This window comes from Amblyraja radiata, chromosome 27 (genome assembly GCF_010909765.2).
Source record: "Amblyraja radiata isolate CabotCenter1 chromosome 27, sAmbRad1.1.pri, whole genome shotgun sequence".
NCBI classification, from domain to species: domain Eukaryota; kingdom Metazoa; phylum Chordata; class Chondrichthyes; order Rajiformes; family Rajidae; genus Amblyraja; species Amblyraja radiata.
This window is the reverse complement of record NC_045982.1, coordinates 24,255,241-24,279,078: the sequence shown is the minus strand read 5'-3', so window position 1 is coordinate 24,279,078 and position 23,838 is coordinate 24,255,241. Positions and strand designations below refer to the sequence as shown.

The following is a 23,838-nucleotide window of genomic DNA, read 5'->3' as shown; positions in this document are numbered from 1 at the left end:
CTTAGTTTAGTTTAGCTTAGAGATACAGCGTGGAAACTGGTCCTTCGGCTCACTGAGTCCGTGCCGACCAGCGAGTGTGGGAGGAAACCGGAGATCCCGGATAAAACCCATGCAGGTCACGGGGACAATGTACAGACAGCTCCCGTAGTCAGGATCGAACACAGGACTCTACCGCTGCCGCCCCTCATCTATCCCAGGTTATTGAGAGAGGCAAGAGAGACAATCGTAGGAGCCATGACAGAAGATGAGGTCCCGGAGGACTGGAGAGCAGCCAATGTTGTTCTTTTATTTGAGAAGGGAAGTAGAGAGAATCCAAGCAATTATAGGCCGGTGAGCATCACGTCAGTGGTAGGGAAACAATTAGAGAGGATTCTTTGGGGGAGGATTTAATTGGTTATGGGTTAATTAGGTTAATTAGGGACAGTCGGCGTGGCTTTGTACACGGCAGGTTGTGCCTTACTAACTTACTCGAGTTTTTTGAGGAAATGATGAGTGTCGGGCAGTGGGTGTGTTCTGCATGGATTTTAGTCAGCATTAAATAAAATCCCCAAAGGTCCAAAAGATTCAGAAACATGGAATTCATAGCGACATGATCATTTTGATTCACACCTGGCTTCCAAATAGAAGACTATCGGTTGTGGTGGAAGAGTGTTTTTCTGGCTGGAGGTCTGTGACCAGTGGTGTTCCACAGGGATCTGTTCTGAGACCTCCGCTCCTTGTGTGAAATATATAAATGACATGGACATAAATGTAAATGTAAGCTTGGAGATGACACTCATTTCTGGAGTTGTGGACACTGAGAAAGGCTGTCAAAAGTATGTAGGATCAGAGCAGGATATAGATCAGCTACAGAAATGGGCAGATAAATGGCAGATGGAGTTTAATCCAAGCAAGTGTGTGGTGATGCACTTTGGCAGGTCGAATGCACGAGGATAGTAAACAGTTAATGGCAAGACCCTCAACAGCATTGATGTACAGAGGAATCTTAGGGTGCAAGTCCATAACTCCCTGAAAGTTGCCACACATGTAGATAGAGTGGTTAAAGTGTATATGTGGTACACTAGCCTTCATTGGTTCAGCCATTGAGTATAAGAGTGAGGAAGTTAAGTTGCTGCTTTTTAAAACTTTGATTCAGTCACATTTGGAGTATTGTGGGCAGTTCTGATCAGCCCATTACAGGAGGGATGAGGGGGCTTTGGAGGGGTGTAAAATATGTTTACTAAAGGGCATTAGCTATAAGGAGAGGTTGGACAAACTTGCAAATGTTTTCTCTGAAGCATCAGAGGTTGAGGGGAGACCTGATTAAGTATATGTAACTATGAGAGGCAGAGATAGGGTAGATAGTCAGAACCTTTTCCCCAGGATAGAAATTTTAAATATAAATAGGTTTAATGTGAGTGGGAGAAAGTTGAAAGAAGATGTGTTGGGCAAGTTAATTTAACACTGGCGGGTAACATGTGACCTGCTTAGAGAGAGGCAGCAATGAATAGTGCACTCACCTTTTCGCCATTCAGACCATGAAATCCTCGTAATCCTGGCTTTCCTGGGGTCCCTGGAGTTCCGGCGGCACCTGGATCTCCAGAGTCACCCTTGGGACCTGGCTCACCCTGGGCGAAGGAAGCCTTCATTACCTCCACAGCTTAAACAAGGATTCACTGCAAAATCCCCAGCCTACCACATCTTCACAACACCAGCTCCTCTCCTCTCCCCCCCCCCACCGCACTCCCACCCTGCCCCTCCTCCGCCCTCTCTCCTGGCGTCACCCCTGGTGTCACCCCTGGGGTCTCTCCATGGTTCACTCCCTTGAGGTCTCGTTCCCCCACCGCCAGGCTCCTCACTGACGCGCCAAGGAGAGGGAGGGGAGGGGAAGGGGAAGGAAGGGCAGGGGTTCATCTGCCCCTGACGAGTGCCTGTTCCCCAGGGAGTCGTGGCTTCTGATGCACCACTGGTGAGTCGGGTCAGATAGACAATAGGGGCAACGTGTGGCTGACCCAGGCCAAGCTTCAAGGCACTGAGGTGGAGGTGATGCCCTGGGAGGAGGAGGTGAGAGGTACTGCTCTCACGCAACCAACTGCGAGCGTGCCAACCCTGCGCACACCATCTCTCCGTACCGGTGACGGGCCCTGGACCACACTCACTCACCTGGCTCCCGGCCTCCCCCCTGGGGCCTTGCTGCTGGTCAGTGGGCCCCGCTCCCGGCGTTCCCTGTTCCGGGGAAGCTGCGGTCTGCTGACCTGACGTGGAGGTGAAGCAAGCTCCGCAACCTTCACCCTGCCACACACACACAGAAGAGGCATCAGAATGAAAGCCAACACAACCATCTACACTCCACCCTGCCTCGTTCATGCAGCCAACATAACAACGTCCCACCCCGGTCCTTCAATCTTATCTCCCCTCCCATCAGACAGAAGCTACAGAAGCTTGAACGCATGCACCACCAGACTCAGGAACAGCTTCTTCCCCACCGTTTTCAGGTTCTGAACGGTACTGCCATAAGCTAGGGTATTGGTCCAATTCACCTCCAGCCCTTTTGCAGACATTGGACTTTGTCTATGGAACTGATACAATGTTGAGAACTATATTCTGCCCTCTGCATCTTATAAGGCCATAAGACAGAGCTGAATTAGGCTATCTGCTCCACCATTTGATCTAGGCTGATCTATTTCTCCTCTCAACCCTATTCTGCTGACTTCCCCGTAACCTTTGACACCCTTACTAATCAATAATCTATCAAATCTCCATTTTACAAATACCCAATGATTTGGCCTCCACAGTGAGATGAGGAAAAGCTTTTTAACCCAGAGAAATGTGAAACTGTGGAATTTACTGCCGCAGAAGGCAGTGGAGGCCGGTTCACTGGATGTTTTCAAGAGCGAGTTAGATAGAGCTCTTTGGGCTAAAGGAATCAGGGGATTTGGGGAGAAAGCAGGAACGGGGTACTGAGTTAAGATGATCAGCCAAGCTCATATTGAATGTTGGTGCTGGCTCGAAGGGCCGAATGGCCTACCCCTGCACCTATTTTCTACATTTCTATTTCCGCCCCTCCACCGTGGTCCCGGGGACTCTCTGTGTGTCTACACATCTACACCAACCCACTGGGATGCAGGCAGGCACTGTCAACACATGGAGGCTGTGTATTGTGTAAAACTGTGTACAGTTTTGGTCTCCTAATCTGAGGAAAGACATTCTTGCCATAGAGGGAGTACAGAGAAGGTTCACCAGATTGATTCCTGGGATGTCAGGACTTTCATATGAAGAAAGACTGGATAGACTCGGTTTGTACTCGCTAGAATTTAGAAGATTGAGGGGGGATCTTATAGAAACATACAAAATTCTTAAGGGGTTGGACAGGCTAGATGCAGGAAGATTGTTCCCGATGTTGGGGAAGTCCAGAATGAGGGGTCACAGTTTAAGGATAAGGGGGAAATCTTTTAGGACCGAGATGAGGAAAACTTTTTTCACACAGAGAGTGGTGAATCTCTGGAATTCTCTGCCGCAGAAGGTAGTTGAGGCCAGTTCATTGGCTATATTTAAGAGGGAGTTAGATGTGGCCCTTGTAGCTAAAGGGATCAGGGGGTATGGAGAGAAGGCAGGTACAGGATACTGAGTTGGATGATCAGCCATGATCATATTGAATGGCGGTGCAGGCTCGAAGGGCTGAATGGCCTACTCCTGCACCTATTTTCTATGTTTCTATGTTTCTATGTGTCTGCGAATGGTCAGCTCGATCTCCCCTCCACCTGCCTGACCTTTAGGCTGAATTCCCCCGGCATCCATTTGACCGTGCCCATGATTGCGACTGCCCAAGACCCGGCCCTCCCGTCCCAGCCCCAGGCGCCATCGCTTTGGGCTGCGAGGCCTGAGGCACCTTCCCCCTCCGTCACCACCTCAGCCCGTAACTCTCACACCGGCCCGCACCCACCTCCTCTCTGATCACCGCATACTTTCCACCCATATCCCTCCATCAGGCTCTGCTTTCACCCCTCTTCTCTCCTTATCTAACACTCATTTTGCCTCCCTTTCACCGCTAACATTTGTCACTAACACCACCCACCTATCAATCACCCCCCCCCTCCTCCTCCTGTATCCACCCATCACTGCCCAGGCTTTGTCCTGCCCCACCTCTCATTTCCAGCCATCTCCCTCCCTACTTCAGTCTGAAGAAGGGTCCCGACCCGAAAGGTTGCCCACCCATTCCCTGCACAGATGCTGCCTGACCCGTTGAGTTCCTCCAGCACTTTGGATCAGAAAGAGTGTGCCACACAACTGAACACCAACCTTTTCTCCTTTCATGCCCTGGTCTCCTGCGATCCCTCGGTCTCCACGCTCCCCCTTAAAACAGACAAAGATGCTGAGTGAAGCCCGGCAGTGCTAAACATTCACTTACATAAAACATGGGCCAGGGACCGCCTCCCCTCCACTGACCCTCTCACACCACAGGAGACTGTGGCCGGGAGGGCTGGTCACTCAGAGGACAATCCCAGTCTGAAGCAGGGTCCCGACCCAAAATGTCACCTGTCCACACCCTCCACAGATGCTGCCTCACCCGCTGAGTTCCTCCAGAACTTTGTGATTTACTCAGGATTCCAGCACCTGCATTCTTTGTGTCCCCCGTGAGCAGGGACTGTACATCTGTTGACCATGTGGGATGTGGGGGGGGCTGGGGAGGGATCATTTCTCCGACCAGGTGTCCCACAGGGGTCACCAACCTCTAGGGGTTGGCTGCAGATGACTTTTTTTAACCAAAAAAAAATGTTTTAATTAACTATTTACAAAAATTACACGCAAAAATACAAACAAACCCACCACCGTTATACAAAATAAATACATATTCTTAGATATTATCTAACTATTTCCCCATCCTTATTGAGGATACCCTGCACCCCACGTGATGCCCAACGGTCCTGGAAATTTCCCATGGAGCCCATGGACAGTGCGAAGTCCCTTTCTAAAAGCACCAGGGCGCGGACGTAACCCCGGAAAAGGGGCAGTCAGCCAGCTCGGGCAGAGCCCTCTTCTGCCTGGCATCGTGACTCTGCAGGTGACCCCGGTGGAATGGTGGAGGAGAGCTTCCTCAGTGGCCATACAAGCCCCAACAGTGACCGGTGGGAGCTGTGAACTGTGGGAGCAGGGGACGGCTCGAGCGGCCACCACTTACCGTGCTTCCCTTCCCGCCCTCGTGTCCTGGAAGGCCCCGAGTTCCTCGCTTGCCCTGTCAACATCAAGAGAACACGGTAAACGTGGCTGAAGGAACAAGACCCCATCAGACTCCCTGAACGCAGGTGGGCAGGGACCTAGCACAGGGGAACACTATGTCCATCTCGCAGCAGTGTGGCTCATTACTCCCTTGTTCACACCCTCTCCTCCCCTGGTTAACTGAAGCCAACAGTACTGGTGTGGCACGGACAGCTGACATTGCCCCATGTGTAGAAGAGAGATCTGATCACCTTTCCAAACCTGGCTCTAATCTTCCCACCACCGCCTCATGCTCCCCAATCAGTGGAACCAGTTTCTCATTATCCACCTCAGCAGTTCTCTTTCATATCTTGAAACTCAAATCAACTTTAACCTTAAGAACATCCGAGAATAGAACGCTACTTGGTGGAAGATTGTCTGAAAGTTAACCTTTATGGGCCTGTCCCACTTAGGCGACGTTTTAGGCGACTGCATGAGATTATGCAGTCGCCACATGTTCGCGGGTGGTTGCCGGGGAGTCGCCTTCATGGTCGTGAGGAGTTCCCGCATTCTGGGAACTAGTCGCGGCCTCATTATTGTCGCCGTGAATATTTCAACGTGTTGAAAAATTAGCGGTGACTAGAATGAAGCCGCCATGGAGTAGCGAGAATTCTCAAGCCGTAGGTGGGTCGCCAGGAGGTCCTAGTGGGTTGCCAGGAGGTCGAAGGTTCTCGGAGGTTCTTGTAGGTTGGAGCCGGTGCTGACCGGTGAATTTCATTGGCTCATTGGGAAAAAAAGAGGTAAGCAGTAGTTTTCAGAACCAAGGGAAACCGACTGGTAATGTTAAATGTCCACCGAGCTTCACAGCTGTGTATCTCTGGCTTCTTAACAGTTGTCTCCACTCCTTCTCCCCCCTTCTCCCCTCTCTTTTGAAGGACTTACCGTACACTGTGCTTTAGCCATCTTTTTACAGCGCCAAGCTTCCTGTTCATCGCGGTGTGTGTCTGTATCACCTTGGCTTTGCACCGTGTGAATTTTTTTAGACAGGGCAAGCAGGGGGAGCGCTGTCTAAAAAATTCACACAGGCTGGTGAAGGAAGCAATGTGTGTGTGTGTGTGTGTGTGTGTGTGTGTGTGTGTGTGTGTGTGTGTGTGTGTGTGTGTGTGTGTGTGTGTGTGTGTGTGTGTGTGTGTGTGTGTTTCACTCTGACAGTCGCCGTTCCAGTTCCAGGTTTTTCAGGTGAATGCCGGCAAATTGACAGTCGCCGGCAGTCCGCTGAAAAATCGCCTAGGTGGGACAGGCCCATTAGAAGTCTGTAATGTCTGATGAGTCACCAGTCTCTCCGAAGCCAATATATCTTTCCCCTGTCACTCCCAGGCCAATACCCTCTTCCCCTGCCTTGCTGAAGCCAACACCATTAACCTGTGTAGGAAGACCTTTAACCTGTCTCTCCAAGGCCAATATATCATTCTCCTGTCGTTCCAAGGCAAATATTCTTCCCAAAACTCTTCCATGAAATTATACCGTTCCCCTGTCTCTCCCAGGCAAATATCTCCTTCCTGTCTTGCTGAAGCCAATATACCCTTCTCATCTCTCCGATGTATATCAATCTCCTGTCTCTGCAAGGCCAATATATCCTTGTCCAGTCTCCGCGACGAAGATACTCTTCGCAGTGGGAGATGTGCAAAGTCTGTGGTTTTACTTAGACTGTACATCTGCAGCTTTACGCTCTTTGTTTTCTGGCTCCCTTCTCTCTGGATACGAGCAACCTTACATTACATATTTTCCCCCTTCACACCATCTATTCAGACCCCTGTGTGACCCCCACCTTCTACACTGTCTAACATGTCTTCATGCTGCCACCAAATGTGATTATCTGCTCAATCATCGGTGTTATTGCCAGTGGCCGGCTGTGGGTTTAAGTGCGCGAGGCCACAATCTCCTCCTGCCAATGAAAGGGAGCACCGGGTATTCATTTCACCCAGAGTCTATCAAGCCTCATTGCTTTCATGAATCTGACTGAAGACTTGCAATCCCACACTTTGAGCTGCTGGGTAGTGCATAGTGACCGAGGGACAACTCCCCAGGGTGTAGGTCTCACTGCTGTGATGGTGCAGGAGAGATCTCGATGCGAGTGCTCACACATCACTCCCCTCTGAGAGATGCATGGTTTGCGCTCTGATGAAAGAAGAGATAGCAAGCTAGGAGAACCCTCTGTACTCACTGACTTCCCTGCCGGGCCCTGGTTGCTGATGCTTCCCTGTGAAGAGAGGAGGTCGTTAGAACAGTCACCAAGGGGCAATTCATGTCCATCCAGTAGCCTGGATATTCACAATATCTAAACCAACCCATTACTTTCCACTGATTTTTACGAACTCTGACTTTTCCTCAGGGTAGGGGAGTTTAAAACTAGAGGGCCTAGGTTTAAAGTGAGAGGGGGGGGGAGAGAGATTTAAAAGGGACCTGAGGGGCAATTTGTTCACACACAGTGTGATGTTGGAATGAGCTGCCACAGGAAGTGGAAGAGGTGGGCATAATTGAAAGACATTTGTACTTGTACATGGATAGAAAAGGTCGCAAGAGATGTGGCCCAAATGCAGGTGAATTGGACTACCTCAGATTGACATCTTGGACTATTTGGGCCAAAGGGCCTGTTGCTGTACTGAGTAACTCTGACTATGTAATTATATGAATTGAGTTGGAATAAACATATAAATGAAAAGCCTGCAAGAAAGGCCAAGGACATTACTAGGATCTCTAGTTCAACCATCTCAAAGTTCATTTCACTGCACTTTATTGTGTATGTGATCAATAAATCTGATTGATTGATTGATTGATTGATTGATTGATTGATTGATTGATTGATTGATTGATTGATTGCTAGCTAGATAGATAGATACAAAGGGCGGTTTAGAGCAATGTGTGCACTTTAGTGCTTTTGTGATTGGAAACTGTAACTTATGATGAACTACAGCAAAACACAAAGTGGTGGAGAACTCACGGGGTCAGGCGGCATCTCTGGGGAACACAGATAAGTGATGTTTCAGGTCGAGAACCTTCTTCAGATTGATGGAGAATGGGGGGGAGAAAGCTGGAAAAGATGTGGGGATGGGACAATGCCTGCCCAGGATTGTTCCCGACCTCGGAAGCTCTCTGTGTGGAGTTTGCACGTTCTCCCTGAGTGCATGGATTTCCTCCGGGTGCTCCGGTTTCCTCCCACATCCCAAAGACATGTGGGTTTGTAGGTTAACTGGCATCTGTAAATTGTCCCCTAGTGTGTAGGGAGTGAATGAGAAAGTGGGATAACATGGAACCAGTGTGTACAGGTAATCGATGGTCCATTTCCATGCTTATATCTCTAAACTGTACTTCTCTCGATTACTGGCACACTGAGCTGTTGAACATTGCAGTAACACTCAATAATATTTAAGCTAATATATCTGAGGCAGCACACAAGATAAAATATAATAACTCAGACCTACCTTTTCTCCCTTTAACCCGAGTGGTCCCACAGTTCCAGGCATGCCCTGTACAGAGAGAACATGGATTGGATCACAGCTTAGATATTGCACAGACTATTTCTGGACATGCGATTATGGAGTAACACGAGCGGACGATGCACGACCAGATGCTGAGGAGGGAATGCAGGTCACAGGCAAAATCGCCTGCTCTCCTTTCCAGAGGAGATGCAGGACCCGGATTTCCCACTGTCTTGTACAACAGAGGGGATGCGGGCAGTGTTGGGTGTGAGGTTTGTGAGGCTGTTCACACCGGGTAAGATTAATTTCTCTTTTGACATCTGTACCTCTGGCCTGATGGGAGAGGGGAGAAGAGGGAGTGACTGGGGTAAGACTCATCCTTGATTATGCTGGTGGCTTTGCCGAGGCAGCATGAAGTGTAGATGGATTCAATGGAAGGGCGGTTGGTTTGTGCGATGTTTTGGGCTGCATTCACAACTCTGCAATTTCTTGCGGTCTTGAATGGAGCTGTTCCTAAACCATGCTGTGATGCATCCCAATAAAATGTTTTCTACAGCACATCTGTAGATGTAGGCAAAAGATGTTGGGGATATGCCGAACTTCCGAAGCCTTCTAAGTAAATAGAGGCGTTGATATGCTTTATTGGTCATTGCTTTGAAATGGGTGGTCTAGGCCAATTTGCTGGTGATATTAACTCCTAGGAACTTGACACTTTCAACAGTCTCTAGTTTGGCGCTGTCAATGTATATTGCTTTGTTTCCTGAAGTCGATCACAATTTCCTTTGTCTTGCTGACATTGAGGGAAAGGTTGCCGTGTTGGGACCTGGTTATGGGGTTCTCTGTCTCTTTCCTGTACTCCATTTCGTCATTATTTGACATCCGGCCCACTATGGTGGTGTCTTCTGTGAATTTTGTAAATTGAGTTGTATTGGTATTTGCCTGCATAGACATGCAGTGAAACCTTGCTTTATATTGTACCTTGTTGTATCTTGCACTAATGTTGTACACTCTATCCTGTGCTCTGTAGATAGCTTGATTGTAATCATGTTTACTCTTTTCCTTGACTGGATAGCACGCAACAAAAAGCTTTTCACTGTACCTCGGTACACGTGTCAATAATAAACTAAAAACAAACTAAACTATTCCATTGCTACTTTTATGTTGACGTTGAATCCATCCCAATTATAGATCATCAGCTGATACAGCATCCTCCGCAAAGATAGCTCTTAATTGACCTTGCTGTGGTTGTGGTGACCTCACCTACTTTGGGTCAAACTTTGAATAGGTATCACCCTCAATATTTTCATAATACTTAGTTTGGATTAGAGGAACTGCTCGAATGTGCGAGGCTATGTTATATAATCCTAACCTCCATTTCATAGAAAATATTAGAAGCATTACTAAAGCTATTACTTACAATCCGGCATTTGGAATAAGTTACAGTGGCTTGCAAAAGTATTCATACCCCTTGAACTTTTCCACATTTTGTCACGTTACAACCACAAACGTAAATGTATTTTATTGGGATTTTATGTGATAGACCAACACAAAGTGGTGCATAATTGTGAAGTGGAAGGAAAATGATACATGGTTTTCAAATTTTTTTACAAATAAAAAACTGAAAAGTGTGGCGTGCAAAAGTATTCAGCCCCCTTTACTCTGATACCTCTAAATAAAATCCAGTGCAACCAATTGCCTTCAGAAGTCACCTAATTAGTAAATAGAGTCCACTTGTGTGTAATCTAATCTCAGTATAAATACAGTTGTTCTGTGAAGGCCTCAGAGGTTTGTTAGAGAACATTAGTGAACAAACAGGATCATGAAGCCCAAGGAACACACCAGACAGGTCAGGGATAAAGTTGTGGAGAAGTTTAAAGCAGGGTTAGGTTATAAAAAAATATCCCAAGCTTTGAACATCTCTCGGAGCACTGTTTAATCCATCATCCAAAAATGGAAAGAGTATGGCACAACTGCAAACCTACCAAGACATGGCCGTCCACCTAAATTGACAGGCCGGGCAAGGAGAGCATTGATCAGAGAAGCAGCCAAGAGGCCCATGGTAACTCTGGAGGAGCTGCAGAGATCCACAGCTCAGGTGGGAGAATCTGTCCACAGGACAACTATTAGTCGTGCACTCCACAAATCGGACCTTTATGGAAGAGTGGCAAGAAGAAAGCCATTGTTGAAAAAAAGCCATAAGAAGTCCCGTTTGCAGTTTGCCACAAGCCATGTGGGGGACACAGCAAACATGTGGAGGAAGGTGCTCTGGTCAGATGAGACCAAAATTGAAGTTTTTGGCCTAACTGCAAAATGCTATGTGTGGCGGAAAACTAACACTGCACATCACCCTGAACACACCATCCCCACTGTGAAACATGGTGGTGGCAGCATCATGCTGTGGGGATGCTTTTCTTCAGCAGGGACAGGGAAGCTGGTCAGTGTTGATGGGAAGATGGATGGAGCCAAATACAGGGCAATCTTGGAAGAAAACCTGTTAGAGTCTGCAAAAGACTTGAGACTGGGGCGGAGGTTCACCTTCCAGCAGGACAACGACCATAAACATACAGCCAGAGCTACAATGGAATGGTTTAGATCAAAGCATATTCATGTGTTAGAATGGCCCAGTCAAAGTCCAGATCTAAATCCAATTGAGAATCTCTGGCAAGACTTGAAAATTGCTGTTCACAGACGCTCTCCATCCAATCTGACTGAGCTTGAGCTATTTTGCAAAGAAGAATGGGCAAAAATTTCAGTCCCTAGATGTGCAAAGCTGGTAGAGACATACCCCAAAAGACTTGCAGCTGTAATTGCAGCGAAAGGTGGTTCTACAAAGTATTGACTCAGGGGGGCTGAATACTTTTGCACGCCACATTTTTCAGTTTTTTATTTGTAAAAAAAATTGAAAACCATGTAACATTTTCCTTCCACTTCACAATTATGCACCACTTTGTGTTGGTCTATCACATAAAATCCCAATAAAATACATTTACGTTTGTGGTTGTAACGTGACAAAATGTGGAAAAGTTCAAGGGGTATGAAAACTTTTGCAAGCCACTATAAGATAAGTTTTTTACACTGAGCTGCCAGGGGTGGTGGTGGGGGAGGATGATACAATAGTGGTATTTAAGAGGCGTTTAGATTGGCACATGGAGGTGCAGGGAATGGAGGGATATGGATCACGTGCAGGTAGAGGAGATGTGTTTATCATAGCATCATATTCGGCGCAGACATTGTGGGCTGAACGGCCTGTTTCTCTGCTGTACTGTTCCATGTAATCAGGAAAAGTCAACACGGTTTTGTGAAAGGAAAATCTTATTTGGTCAGGCAACATCTCGGGATAAAAACAATGGGTGATGTTTCGGGTTGGAACCCTTCCCTTCCTTGAAGAAGTTCTTCTCCATCTCCAGAGATGCTGCCTGACCCGCTGAGTTACTCCAGCACTTTGTGCCTATCTTCGGTGTACACATTAGCATCTGCAGTTCTTTCCTACACTTCATATTTGAAGTAACAGAACTGGTGGGATAGACTATCCGTAGATCTCCAGAAGTCATTAGACGAGGTGATGCATCAAAAATTGTTGCACCAAACACGAGTTCACGGTCGTGTGGAGTGAAGGAAACTGAGATTGGACATAAGTGTTTGTTTTGCTGGATTTAATGAGTGATTTTTTTGCACAGTATTTCTCTTTTCACTGGCTTATGTAATTTATATAATATGTATGCTCTGTGTTTTGTCTCACTCTACATGACAGTGGTGCTGCTGCAAGCAAGATATTCATTGTACCTGTACCTCACCATGCACTCGACTTGATGTGTGCTGGCCAGGTCGAGTATATTTTTGTAAATGCCAGAGAAATCCCGTGGCCTGTAGCAAATGTCTACACATTCACTCCACTTCCATAACCCTTAACTTGCTATTCCCTCAGTATCACTGACATGGGTCACCATTTTAGGCAACCCTTTGCCACCCTGTGCCTGGGCACTGCCTTACCAAGGCACACAGTGTGTTTTTTGCTTCCTACAGCTGAAACACCTTCATGCTCCGCTGAACGCTTCCCACAATGGGAGCGAAGCTTTCCGCCAGTTGTCTCATGTTTCAGTGTCCTGGAGCAAAACTCCAAGCGCTGGAGGAAGTCAGTGGGTCAGGCAGCATCTGTGGCGAGAATGGGACCCTTCTTCTTCTACTGGTTGACGTCAGGGCTGCTTCTATCATTGCTTATTTGTTTACAGTAACATGTTGTACATGCTCATGTCCCTTCTCAGATTTAAAGGCATTTCCACCCATGCTGCAACTTTGCATGAATGTCACTTGTGGTGTGGTTAGCAACTTGGACTGGACGGACGTCAGTGTTCATCAGTTTGTTCACCTGAGCGCACAATCCAAGAGTCGCCAAAGATGCACAGTCGAGACCAATTACTTTTAAAACTATGTCACTGGTAGGTGATGGGTTAAAATTAGTTTGCAGTGTCTCCCTGGTTCTGTTGATGGGACATTAACAGATGAAGTAAATTTGCCAACACCCCATAGACTCCTGCCAAACTTCCACGGACCACATCATCTTGCATTCCCATACACCTCGCTCTGAGCACATAAGCCCTCTTCTTTGACAATTATTTGTTGGCCTGGAAAATATATCCATTTGTTTGGGGTGCCAAGGGTTCACACACATTGACTCTGGAACTGTTTCCCACAGTCCGTTCCTTGGCTAATTCACAATTAATTTATGGTAGGTCTCATTCCCCTGTTCCCCTGCCTAGAGCCCACACTTGCTGTGGGCAATCCTGAGCTCGTCCCCCTCACCTAACCAATGCAGTAACTTTTGACACCCAGCAACGCCACCATTTTAATGTGGTGATTCTCCCCAATCCCGGTCTTGTTGCCAGAGCAACGCACGTGGCTTCCAACCTCAAAGCTGATTTACAGAGTGTGATACACCATGAAGACAATAATGTGAGCGTGGTTTCTCTCAAGGCTTACTCACAGACCATTGCTGTGTGTGGTTTCTCCCAGGACTTACTTACAGACCATCGCTGGAGCTTCCTAGCGTTAAAACAGTTAGTCACATCACACAATACGGAAAGCGGTAACGAACTTAAAGCGACAACTACAGGCTACGATCAGACCCCATCGACTGGCAATACTCACAGAGGGTCCGGGTGACCCAAGCCCTGGGGGACCTCGGTCACCTTTGGGTCCTGATGGTCCAGGGATTCCCACAATTCCTCCCAGCTCCTCGGGGAGTTGAGGACAGAATTCGCAGGCGTCACCCTGTGGCAGAGCACAGACAATTGTATCAGATCCACGAGTGTTACTTGGCTTCCTTCCTCCCCAATTCCCAATGAGCTGCCAGGAACTAAGATCACATAGAGGTGGTCTCACTGGATCCTAGGACCTCCCAGGATGACAAGATGGCAGACAGTGACTCTGCAAAGTTCTATGGATGCAACACAGAGAGCATACAGTCAGGTTGCACTAGAGCTTGGTTTGGCAACAGCTCTGCCCAAGACCGCAGGAAATTGCAGCGAGTTGTGGATGTAGCCCAGTCATCACATAGACCAGACTGCCCACCATTGACTTCATCTACACCACCCTGGCTCAGGAAAGCAGCCAACATAATCAAAGACTTGTCCCACCTCAGTCATTCCATCTCCCTGCTCCCGTCCAGCAGAAGGTACAGGAGCTTGAATGTGCACACCACCATTCTCAGGACAACCTCTTCCACTCTGTTATCAGGCTTCTGAATGGTCCTTCCATCAACTACGGTGCAGTCCTGATCTTCCAACTTACTTCATTGTGGACATTAAACTTTTTCTCTGGGACTGTAACCAGCATTGCTGAGAACTATATTCTGCACTCTGGGATTTCTCTCTTTCCACCACCTGTTGTATTTGTGTATGACTTGCTTGTGCTCACCTAGAACATACAACAGTCTCCCTGTGGATGCAAGAGTTTCCTCCTTGTGCCCCGCTTTCCTCCCACATCACAAAGATGTGAGGGTTTGTAAGTTAATCGGCCTCTGTTATTTGCCTCTAGTGTGTAGGGAGCAGATGTGCAAGTGTGATAACATAGAACAAGTGTGAATGGGTGATCGATGGTCAGTGTGGATTCGGTGGGTCACAGGGCCTGTTTCCATGCTGTATAGGTCCACCACTGATTTTCCGCCACCCTTGCTTCCAGAGCTTTTCTAGATTATTTTGGGCACCATATCTGAGGAAGAATGTGCTGGCTCTGGAGAGGGTCCAGAGGATGTTTACACGAATGATCCCAGGAATGAGTAGGCTAACATATGATGAGCGTTTGACGGTTCTGGGCTTATATTCGCTGGAATTTAGAAGAATGAAGGGGGGACATCATTGAAGCATACAGAATAGTGAAAGGCTTGGATAGAGTGGATGTAGAGAGGATGTTTCCACTAGTGGGAGAGTCTCGAATTAGAGGTCATAGCCTCAGAATTAAAGGACGTTCTTTTCGGAAGGAGATGCAGAATTTCTTTAGTCAGAGGGTGGTGAATCTGTGGAATTCTTTGCCACATAAGGCTGTGGAGGCAAGGTCAGTGGATATATTTAAGGCAGAGATATAGATTATTGATTAGTATAGGTGTCAGAGGTTATGGGGAGAAGGCAGAAGAATGGGGTTAGGAGGGAGAGATAGATCAGCCATGATTGAATGGCGGAGTAGACTTGATGGGTGAATGGCTCAATTCTACTCCTATCACTTATGATATTATAATTATCCATTTTTTCATCTCAACTGGAGCATCCGGAGGAAACCCACGCAGTCATGGGGTGAATGTGCAAACTCAACACAGACAGCACCTAAGGTCAGGATTGAACTTGGGTCTCCGGCACTGTGAGGCAGCAGCACTACCCGCCACACCACTGTGCCACCCTGATGAAAGCTCTTGGCCTGAAACATTAACTTAAATGCTTCCTATGGAAAATCACTGATCAGCCCGATCTTGCCTTTTATATTAGGACAACCTGCTTGTGAACATAGTTCTTCCCTAGACAAAAGTGCTGGAGAAACTCAGCGGGTGCAGCAGCATCTATGGAGCGAAGGAAATAGGCAACGTTTCGGGCCGAACCCCTTCTTCAGATTTCGGCCCGAAACGTTGGCTATTTCCTTCGCTCCATAGATGCTGCTGCACCCGCTGAGTTTCTCCAGCACTTTTGTCTACCTTCGATTTTCCAGCATCTGCAGTTCCTTCTTAAACAACATAGTTCTTCCCATCTCAGATTTAAATCCCTTCTTAATGATGTTGAAGCGGGCTCTTCTGTCTGTACATGCTTTGTTTGATGATGTTCTGACTGTGACTCTATTTATATGTTCTCTGTTGGGTTTTTTTAAATTATTGTCTGTAACTGTGGAACTGTGCTGCTGCCTGTCTTGGCCAGGACTCTCTTGTAAAAGAGATTTTTAATCTCAATGAGACTTATCCTGGTTAAATAAAGGTTAAATAAAAATAAATAAAAAAATCTCCTCTCTCATTATCATCATGTATCACTCGTGGTACTACGCACGATGGAAGGTTCTGTTTCTGATCATTCAAAGTGACCTACATTAATTTCCAGTGACTTGGATTGGTTAGCTCAGCCATCAACATAAACTCACCTTCTCTCCCTTCAGGCCGTGCTCTCCAGATTCACCCTGGGAGGAATTCAAACAAAGATTTATGAACATGTATACAGGCTTGGATGTAAGATGATATCACTGGGACCCAGTCCAAATAAGCAACAAACTAACATGCAATTGGCCACGTGCATATTTTTACAACTGGCTAATCTTAAAGTCATCAGTCACTAAACGCCACGGTGCAGAGAGGCAAGACTGCATTCTGTGTTGTCTGAGGCTCGGGGAGAATGGAAATTTCGGGGAAAGCAGCTGGACAAAGTAGGTCAATTAAACAGGCATTCACCACCCTGAGAGCTCTGCACAACACTGACCACTGAGTGGGCTGGGCATCGTGTGGGCATCGCGTGGGCATCACATGGGCAGGCTTGCCGACCCATGGGAAATTGCAGCCAGTAATCTGTTATAGTTCCCGCCTCCACCACCTCCTCTGGCAGCACGTTCCATATACCCACTACCCTCTGTGTGAAAACATTAACCCTCAGGTCCCCTTTCAATCTTTCCCCTCTCACCTTCAACAACCTCTAGTTGTTGATTCCACTCCCTGTGACCATGTGACTGTTCTAGCCCATTCATGAATTTACGCAACTCTATAAAGTCACTCCCCAGCCTCCTGCTATCCAGGGGAAAAAGCCGGTCTACCTATTCTACCCTGTAACATTCACACCACTGATGTTGGGCTCACCAGCCTGAAGTTCCCGGCTTGTCTTTGCAGCTTTATTGAAATAAAGGCACAACATCGGCCATCCTCCTTCCAGCACCTCAGCCGTGGCTAACGATGACATGAATATCTGCCAGGGTCCATCAATCCCCTCCTGTCTTCCCACAGACCAAGGATACACTGGGTCAGGCTATGGGGATTTATCCGTCTTTATGCACTTGAAAACCACCATCACCTCCTCTTTTGTGGACGTGACAATGTGATCAGACGTCACTGTTCTCTTCCTCAAATTCCTTAGCCTCCAGAATCTTCCCCAAGGTAAATTCAGAGGGGATGTGCCACACCGCCTGACCTCTGACCCCACTGAATACCTCCCACCACCTGACCCATGACCCCAAAACCAGATGGAGGAGCTGTCATGGGAAAGTTTGTGGATGACACGAAAGTTAGTGGCGTTCTGGATAGTGAGGAAAATTGTCTAAGGCTACACCAGGATATATATCGGAATGAAAGTTGGGCAGAGTGTTGGCAGATGGAATTTAATCCCGACAATTGCACTTTTGGAAGTCAAATGGGAATAGGACATATACAGTAAATGGCAGAGTAATGAGCAACGTCGAGGAAAAGAGAGGCCTCAGAACCCAAGTCCATAGTTCCCAAAACTGGCAACTTAGGTCGATAGGGTGGTGAAGAATGCATCGTGTATGCTTATAGTCAGAGCACAGGATATAAAAGTGGGAGATAATGTTCAACTTTGCAATACCCTGGGTTGGCTGCACTTGTGGTCTGTCACCACACTATAGAAAGGATGTGATTGTGCTGGAGAGGGTGCAGAAGAAATTCACTCGGTCATTGTCTGAATTAGAGGACCTTAGTTATGGGGAGAGAGTGTACAAGATGTATATAAATAGACAGATTGATAATTAAATACGTCTGCCTCTGCTAGTGGAATCAAAACAAAAAAGGCTTAAGGTGAGAGGGAGGAGTTTTAAAAAAGACCTGAGGGTAAGATTTCTCTATAACAGGAGTGGTTGCTATCTGGAACACGCTGCCAGAGGAGGTGGTGGATCCTGATATATTTAATATATTTAAGTCATTTAGATAGACAAGCATAGAAGGATGCAAATGGCATTAGTGTGGATGGGAGACAAGGCCAGCATGGAAGTGATGGGCCGAAGGGCTTGTTTCTGCACTGTATGGCGTGGATATTACCTCATTGGGCTGCTGGAACTCTTACCTTTTTACCCTGCAATCCTGGGGGTCCAGGTGTGGCCTAGAACAAACATGAAAAGATAATTAAAGGTCTTGTAACACATCTCGACAACTCAGATGGCTCACACTGAAGTCAAGGTGCGTGTGAGTGCACAAACAGCACTGCCCACATTCCCCACATCAACGCCTTCCACGTGGAAACATGTGCGGACACATACACTCCCCAAAGAGTAGTAATCTCAGACAGAGACTGGGACTGATGAATGACAACAGATTACAGCAGCACCTGAAACAACAGTGGTCCCACTACACTGGTACAAGTACAGGAAAGAAGCTTGCTGTGAATTTAGGGGAAGCAGGAAAGACCATGGGAGAATGTTGCAAAAATGGAAAGTATCTGTTGCTGGTCTCCTATTCGAGGTGATGGAGCACCCTTCCCACCCCCAACCAATTCCCCCTCCCTCCCCGCGGATAAATAGCAGCCATCCACAGCACCTCGCACACATCAGCAGCTGCCCTTCCCTCTGACATATGGCATACCTCTACCCGCTGGCACTCACAGAGCTCACCTGGTGTAGGTGAGACTGTGCCAATGGGGCAGACTCTACTGCCAACCACACCATTACTCTGCCAGCTCTCCCTAAGTCCCCACTTGGCCCAGAATTAAACCTGCAGTCCGTATGTTTACACATTCCTCCTGCGGCCACATGGGTTTCCTCCAGCTACTCCAGTCCTTCCACATCCCAAAGATGTGCGGGTTTGTAAGTTAATTGGCCTCTGAGAAGTGTCCCTAATGTGTAGGGGATGGATGAAAAAGTGGGATAATATAGAACTAGTGTGAACGGGTGATTGATGGTCGGCATGGACTCGGTGGGCCGAAGGGTCAGTTTCCATGCTGTATCACTAAACTAAAGTGAAGTTTATTACTGACCATGGTATATCGAATATTGCCAATACTGTTTTAAAGATGATTACTGAGGAAGTTCAGAACCGGCGAGGCACAGCGGCAAGCGAACACTGACGGTGTACGGGAGCCAGGGGTACAATAGTCTTGGAGGCGTCTCTCACTGGGAAAGTTTTACCCAGATCAGGATTCAGTTAAAGTTGGAACAGTAACAATACTATACGAGCAAAAGGAAAACGGCTAGCTTTACTGAAACCTTAGCAACACGTATATCCAGCCAAGTTCAACGCGTCAAGACTGGAATAAATATTCCCAATGGAGCAGCTAAAAATAACAGCTTTGGGAAACTCCTCGGCTCGGACTAGTTCAGTGCACTCAGTATCCGCTGTTCCCCAATCCCATCCCCACCCCTTCCGCTCCTTTTCCCCATCCCCCCCCCCCCCACCACTTTCCCCAGTCCCATCCTTACCCCCTCCACACTTCCCATCCTCACCGTCTTCCTGTTCCCTAGTTCCATCCACCGCTCCCTCCCTTTCCCCATCCCTGCCCCTTTTCCCCACCTCCACCCTTCCCTCTACTGCTCCCCATCCCCACCTAACCGTCCAGCCCGTTCTCCACTCCCCATCCATCTCTGTACTCTACCCCCTCCTCCCTTCCTACCCGTTGTCACCACCCCATCCCTACCTCCCCTGTACCCCATCCTTACCTTCCCTGCACCCCACCCCTAATGTCCCTGTACCCCACATCTCTCCACCCCTACCACCATTGTACCCATCCCCTCATCTCTCCCCTGTTCCCCAATCTCCATCTACCCCTCACGTCCTCCATCCCCTCTCCTCCCTCCCTACCTACCCTGTACCCAATCTCCCCTCCTCCCTCCCTACCTTCTACCCCGTCTCCACCCCTACCCCTCCACCCCCCCTCCCCCCCCGCACTCCATCCCCACCCCTTCCCTCTTCTGCAAATTCTGTTAAACTTGGAATAAAAACAATGAAACCCGAGCAATAGGATCATGGCTGGAGTTGCTAACGGCTAAAAATCACGGACATCCAGCCAAGTGCAACATGCCAGAATTGGGGTAACGCATCTCTTCTGAGCAGCTAAAAATAACAGCTTAGGGAAGCTTCCAGCTGGGATTTACAGTGTGTGGCACTCAGCATCTTCTCAGTTTTCCCTCTCCATTTAAGGTTTCCCAACACTGCTACTAGAGTGTGGCTGCCTCGCCTGCAGCTGTCTGTCCTCTCATCCTTTTTGTTATTTTTAGTTTGTTTTAAAGTTTGTTTTTGGAGGTCTTTAGTCTTTTTTATGTGGTGGGAGGGGAGGGAGGGGGAAACCGTTTTTCTTAGTCACTTCCTGGTCGAGGATGCGTCTATCCTCCGAGCTGCACCTTCGTACCCTCCTCGCGGCCTAGCATCTGGATTGGAGCGGCCTTTCCTGCCAGAGACCGGCCAGAGCTTCAGCTTCAGCAGCGGCGCAGCACTGGATTCCAACACGGAGCGAGCGATACCTTACCGGAGTGCTGCGACTGCCGATTTCAACACCGTGGATTGTTGTGTTGTGTTTATCTTATTTGTGTGCTGCATAGTAACTCAAATTTCACTGCACCAATTGGTGTATCTGACAATAAATGCCCTTTGTCCTTTGTCTGCTCCTGCTTCCTCACTTCTTGCCCAATTAATGAATAGCTTTACTGGAAAACTGAACACTTTCCACTAATGTCCAACAGTACATTAGGTGTCCTTGAGACTCTTGAAAGGCGCCCATAAATAAAATGTATTATTATTATTACATGGAAGAAGAAAAATAAATTGGCGTTCCACATACACAAAGAAACTTCTCTCCCTCTCTGTTAGGGCATACCTTGTTCCCACTCATATGTTTTGCCCGGGGCTGTGATGAAAATGTTATTGTAAGGCCAGAATTAAAATCATAGATATATATAGTGACTGGAAAGTCCAGTACGGTGTGGTGTTCTGGAGGACACTGGGACTACAAGAACATGAAGCCACCATCTTCTGTCCCTGCCACAAACTATGTTCTCTCTCCATCGAATCCTCTTCCCCCAACCATCTCCCCATAGAACGGTACAGCACAGGAACAGGCCCTTCAGCCCACAATGTCTGTGCCAAACATGATCCGATACATTAGACTCCTCTGCCTGCACATGATCCATATCCCGCCATTCCTTGCATATCCATGTGCATATCCGAAAGACTCTTAAACACTACCATCATCTCTGCCTCCACCATCACCCCTGGCAGCCTGTTCCAGACACCCACCACTTCTGTTAAATAAATTTTGCCTTCCACATCTCCTTTAAACTTTGCTCCTGTCACCTTAAAGCTATGCCCTCCAGTCTTTGATACTTCCATCCTAGGAAAAATGGATCTGACTATCTACCTTATCTATGCCTCTCATAATTGTATATACTTCTATCAGGTCTCCACTCAACCTCCGATGATCCAGAGAAAACAATCCAAGTCTGTTCAACCTCTCCTTGTAGCGAATGGCCCCTAATCCAGGAAGAATTTTTCTGTGTAACAAAGAACTGCAGATGCTGGTTAAAATCGAAGGTAGACAGGAAATGCTGGAGTAACTCAGCGGGTGAGGCAGCATCTCTGGAGAGAAGGAATGGGCGACGTTTCGGGTCGAGAGCCTTCTTCAGACTGATGTCAGGGGAGGGGGTGGGACTATATAACTTATAAATAAAGTTATTATTATTATTATTATTATTATTAAGATAGAATGCAGGCGGAGACGGTAGGACTGGTGAGAAAACTGGGAAGGGGGATGGGATGGAGAGTGAAACCAAGGGCTTTCTGAAGTTAGAGAAGTCAACGTTCATACCGCTGGAGTATAGACTACCTCAGCGAAATATGAGGTGCTGTTTTTATAATTTGCACTGGGCCTCAATCTGACAATGGAGGAGGCCCAGGACAGAATGGGTAGATTGGAAATGGGAGGGGGAGTTGAAGTGCTGAGCAACCGGGAGATCAGGTAGTTTATGACAGGTTACATCCACAGTTTGTTAACATACAACTGCCCATAAACCTGTTGGACATGCTGCACACACTCAAAATTCTGACATTTCTCCCCAAGAGCTCCTTTTCCTCTTCAAGGTCCTTCTTAAAACCCACCGGGGCTTTGATCATTTCACCAAGTACCTGGTCATTTCTTTGCTGATCCACGTGTGTAAAGCACCTCAATAGGCTTGATCAGATTAAATTAATACAAAACATGTGATTACCTATCACTTCTATCTGGTTCTCAAGATCTCGTTTTTTGTTCCAATTATTTCCATAAAATTATTTTTTTTAAACAAAACAGTAAGCTGTGGTGTCCTTCTGACCGACAGTTTGTGGTTTGCATGTCACTGTATCACTGTGAACTGGATATAAATATAGGATGTAAGATAGTCAGTAGAAACCTCAGTGAGGGAGTAGTGTGTAAGACCGTCTAATAATGGGGAGATAATCAACCCATGGCAATCTCGACAGATAAAGAGAAGAGTAGACACAGAGCAGGACAGTACAGGAACAGGCCCTTTGGCCCACAAAGTCTGTGCCGCACATGATACCATTGTAGCTAATCCCATCTGCCTGCAGAAATATCTCTCTGTTCCCGCCTGTTCATGTGTCTGTCCAATAGCCTCTTAAACTCCACAAATGCATCTCCTTCCGCATTGCACTCCCTCAAGAGCAGAGCGAGGCATTTGTGTGCACAGAGTGTGCCCAGCCAATCCACGGACAGATAGACACACCAGTGTCACGGTGGCGCAGCGATAGAGTTGCTGCCTTACAGCGCCAAAGCCACCAGTCCCGGGTTCAATCCTGTCTATGGGTGCTTGGCTATCAGGAGTTTGTACGTTCTCCCCGTGACCTGCGTGGGTTTTCTCTAAGATCTTCGGTTTCCTCCCACATTCCAAAGACAATCAGGTATGTAAGTTGATTGGCTTGGTGTAAAAATGTAAAACTGTCTCTAGTGTATGTAGATAGTGTTAATGTGACGGGATCACTGGTCGGTGCGGACTTGTTGGGCCGAAGGGCCTGCTTCCGCGCTGTATCTCTAAACTAAACAAAATGAAAATAAACCAGCTTGAGTCATGTGTGCAGCTGGAGCTGGTGGTGGCGTCTGCATTGTCCACCCATCATGTTAATGGTACAAAGTGCCCAACAGAACAGAGAGAGAAGATACAACATCCAATACCCCCTCTGAACCACAGACCTCCAACGCTGGCCCCAAAGGTGTGGAGAGAACTTCAGTTCCCCTGGCCCCTGCCTGCACTGGGTACACAAGCCCTGGACACGACAGGCAGCCCTGAACATCCACATGTTTAACTTTAACCTTTCTTTGCCAATCAATAGAGAGACCTACTCATCTAATTGGTATTGGTTTATTATTATCACGTGTACCCTGATAGGTGATAGGCTTTGTCTGCGTGCTATCCCGTCAAATCATACGGTACTTAAGCACAATCAAACCATACACAAGTACAACATGTAGTGCAAAGAGTAAAATATCAGTGTGCCAAGTATAGAGTTACAGTGTTACAGGTACAGAGAATGTGCAGCTCAAAGGGAAGTGCAAGTGTGGTAGGTTGGAAGATTTGGACTACATCCTTATCTTATGGAATGGCCGTTCAGTAGTCTGATAACAGTGGAGAAGAAGCTGTTCCTGAGTCTGGTGGTGCATGCTTTCAACCTTTGGTATCTTCTGCTGCATGGAGAGGGGGGGGGGGGAAGAAGAGGAAATGACCAGGGTATAAAAGGACCTTTATT

General features: G+C 47.4%; 1 protein-coding gene across 5 annotated transcripts in view; it reads right to left on the bottom strand.

The window, feature by feature from the left end:
* Positions 1-23,838, bottom strand: part of LOC116988568 (collagen alpha-1(XVI) chain-like) — a 127,078-nt gene that overhangs the window by 53,365 nt on the left and 49,875 nt on the right. For 4 of the 5 annotated variants that reach the window (XM_033045403.1, XM_033045404.1, XM_033045408.1 and 1 more), the window contains 9 exons: positions 18,182-18,217; positions 16,266-16,301; positions 13,800-13,922; positions 8,658-8,702; positions 7,400-7,435; positions 5,159-5,212; positions 4,279-4,332; positions 2,143-2,271; positions 1,500-1,607 (listed from right to left, as the gene is read on the bottom strand). In XM_033045403.1, the coding sequence (XP_032901294.1) occupies positions 1,500-1,607; positions 2,143-2,271; positions 4,279-4,332; positions 5,159-5,212; positions 7,400-7,435; positions 8,658-8,702; positions 13,800-13,922; positions 16,266-16,301; positions 18,182-18,217 (621 nt within the window). Of the gene's footprint in view, positions 1-1,499; positions 1,608-2,142; positions 2,272-4,278; positions 4,333-5,158; positions 5,213-7,399; positions 7,436-8,657; positions 8,704-13,799; positions 13,923-16,265; positions 16,302-18,181; positions 18,218-23,838 lie in introns of all 5 variants that reach the window. The other variant, XM_033045405.1, reaches the window with a different exon arrangement.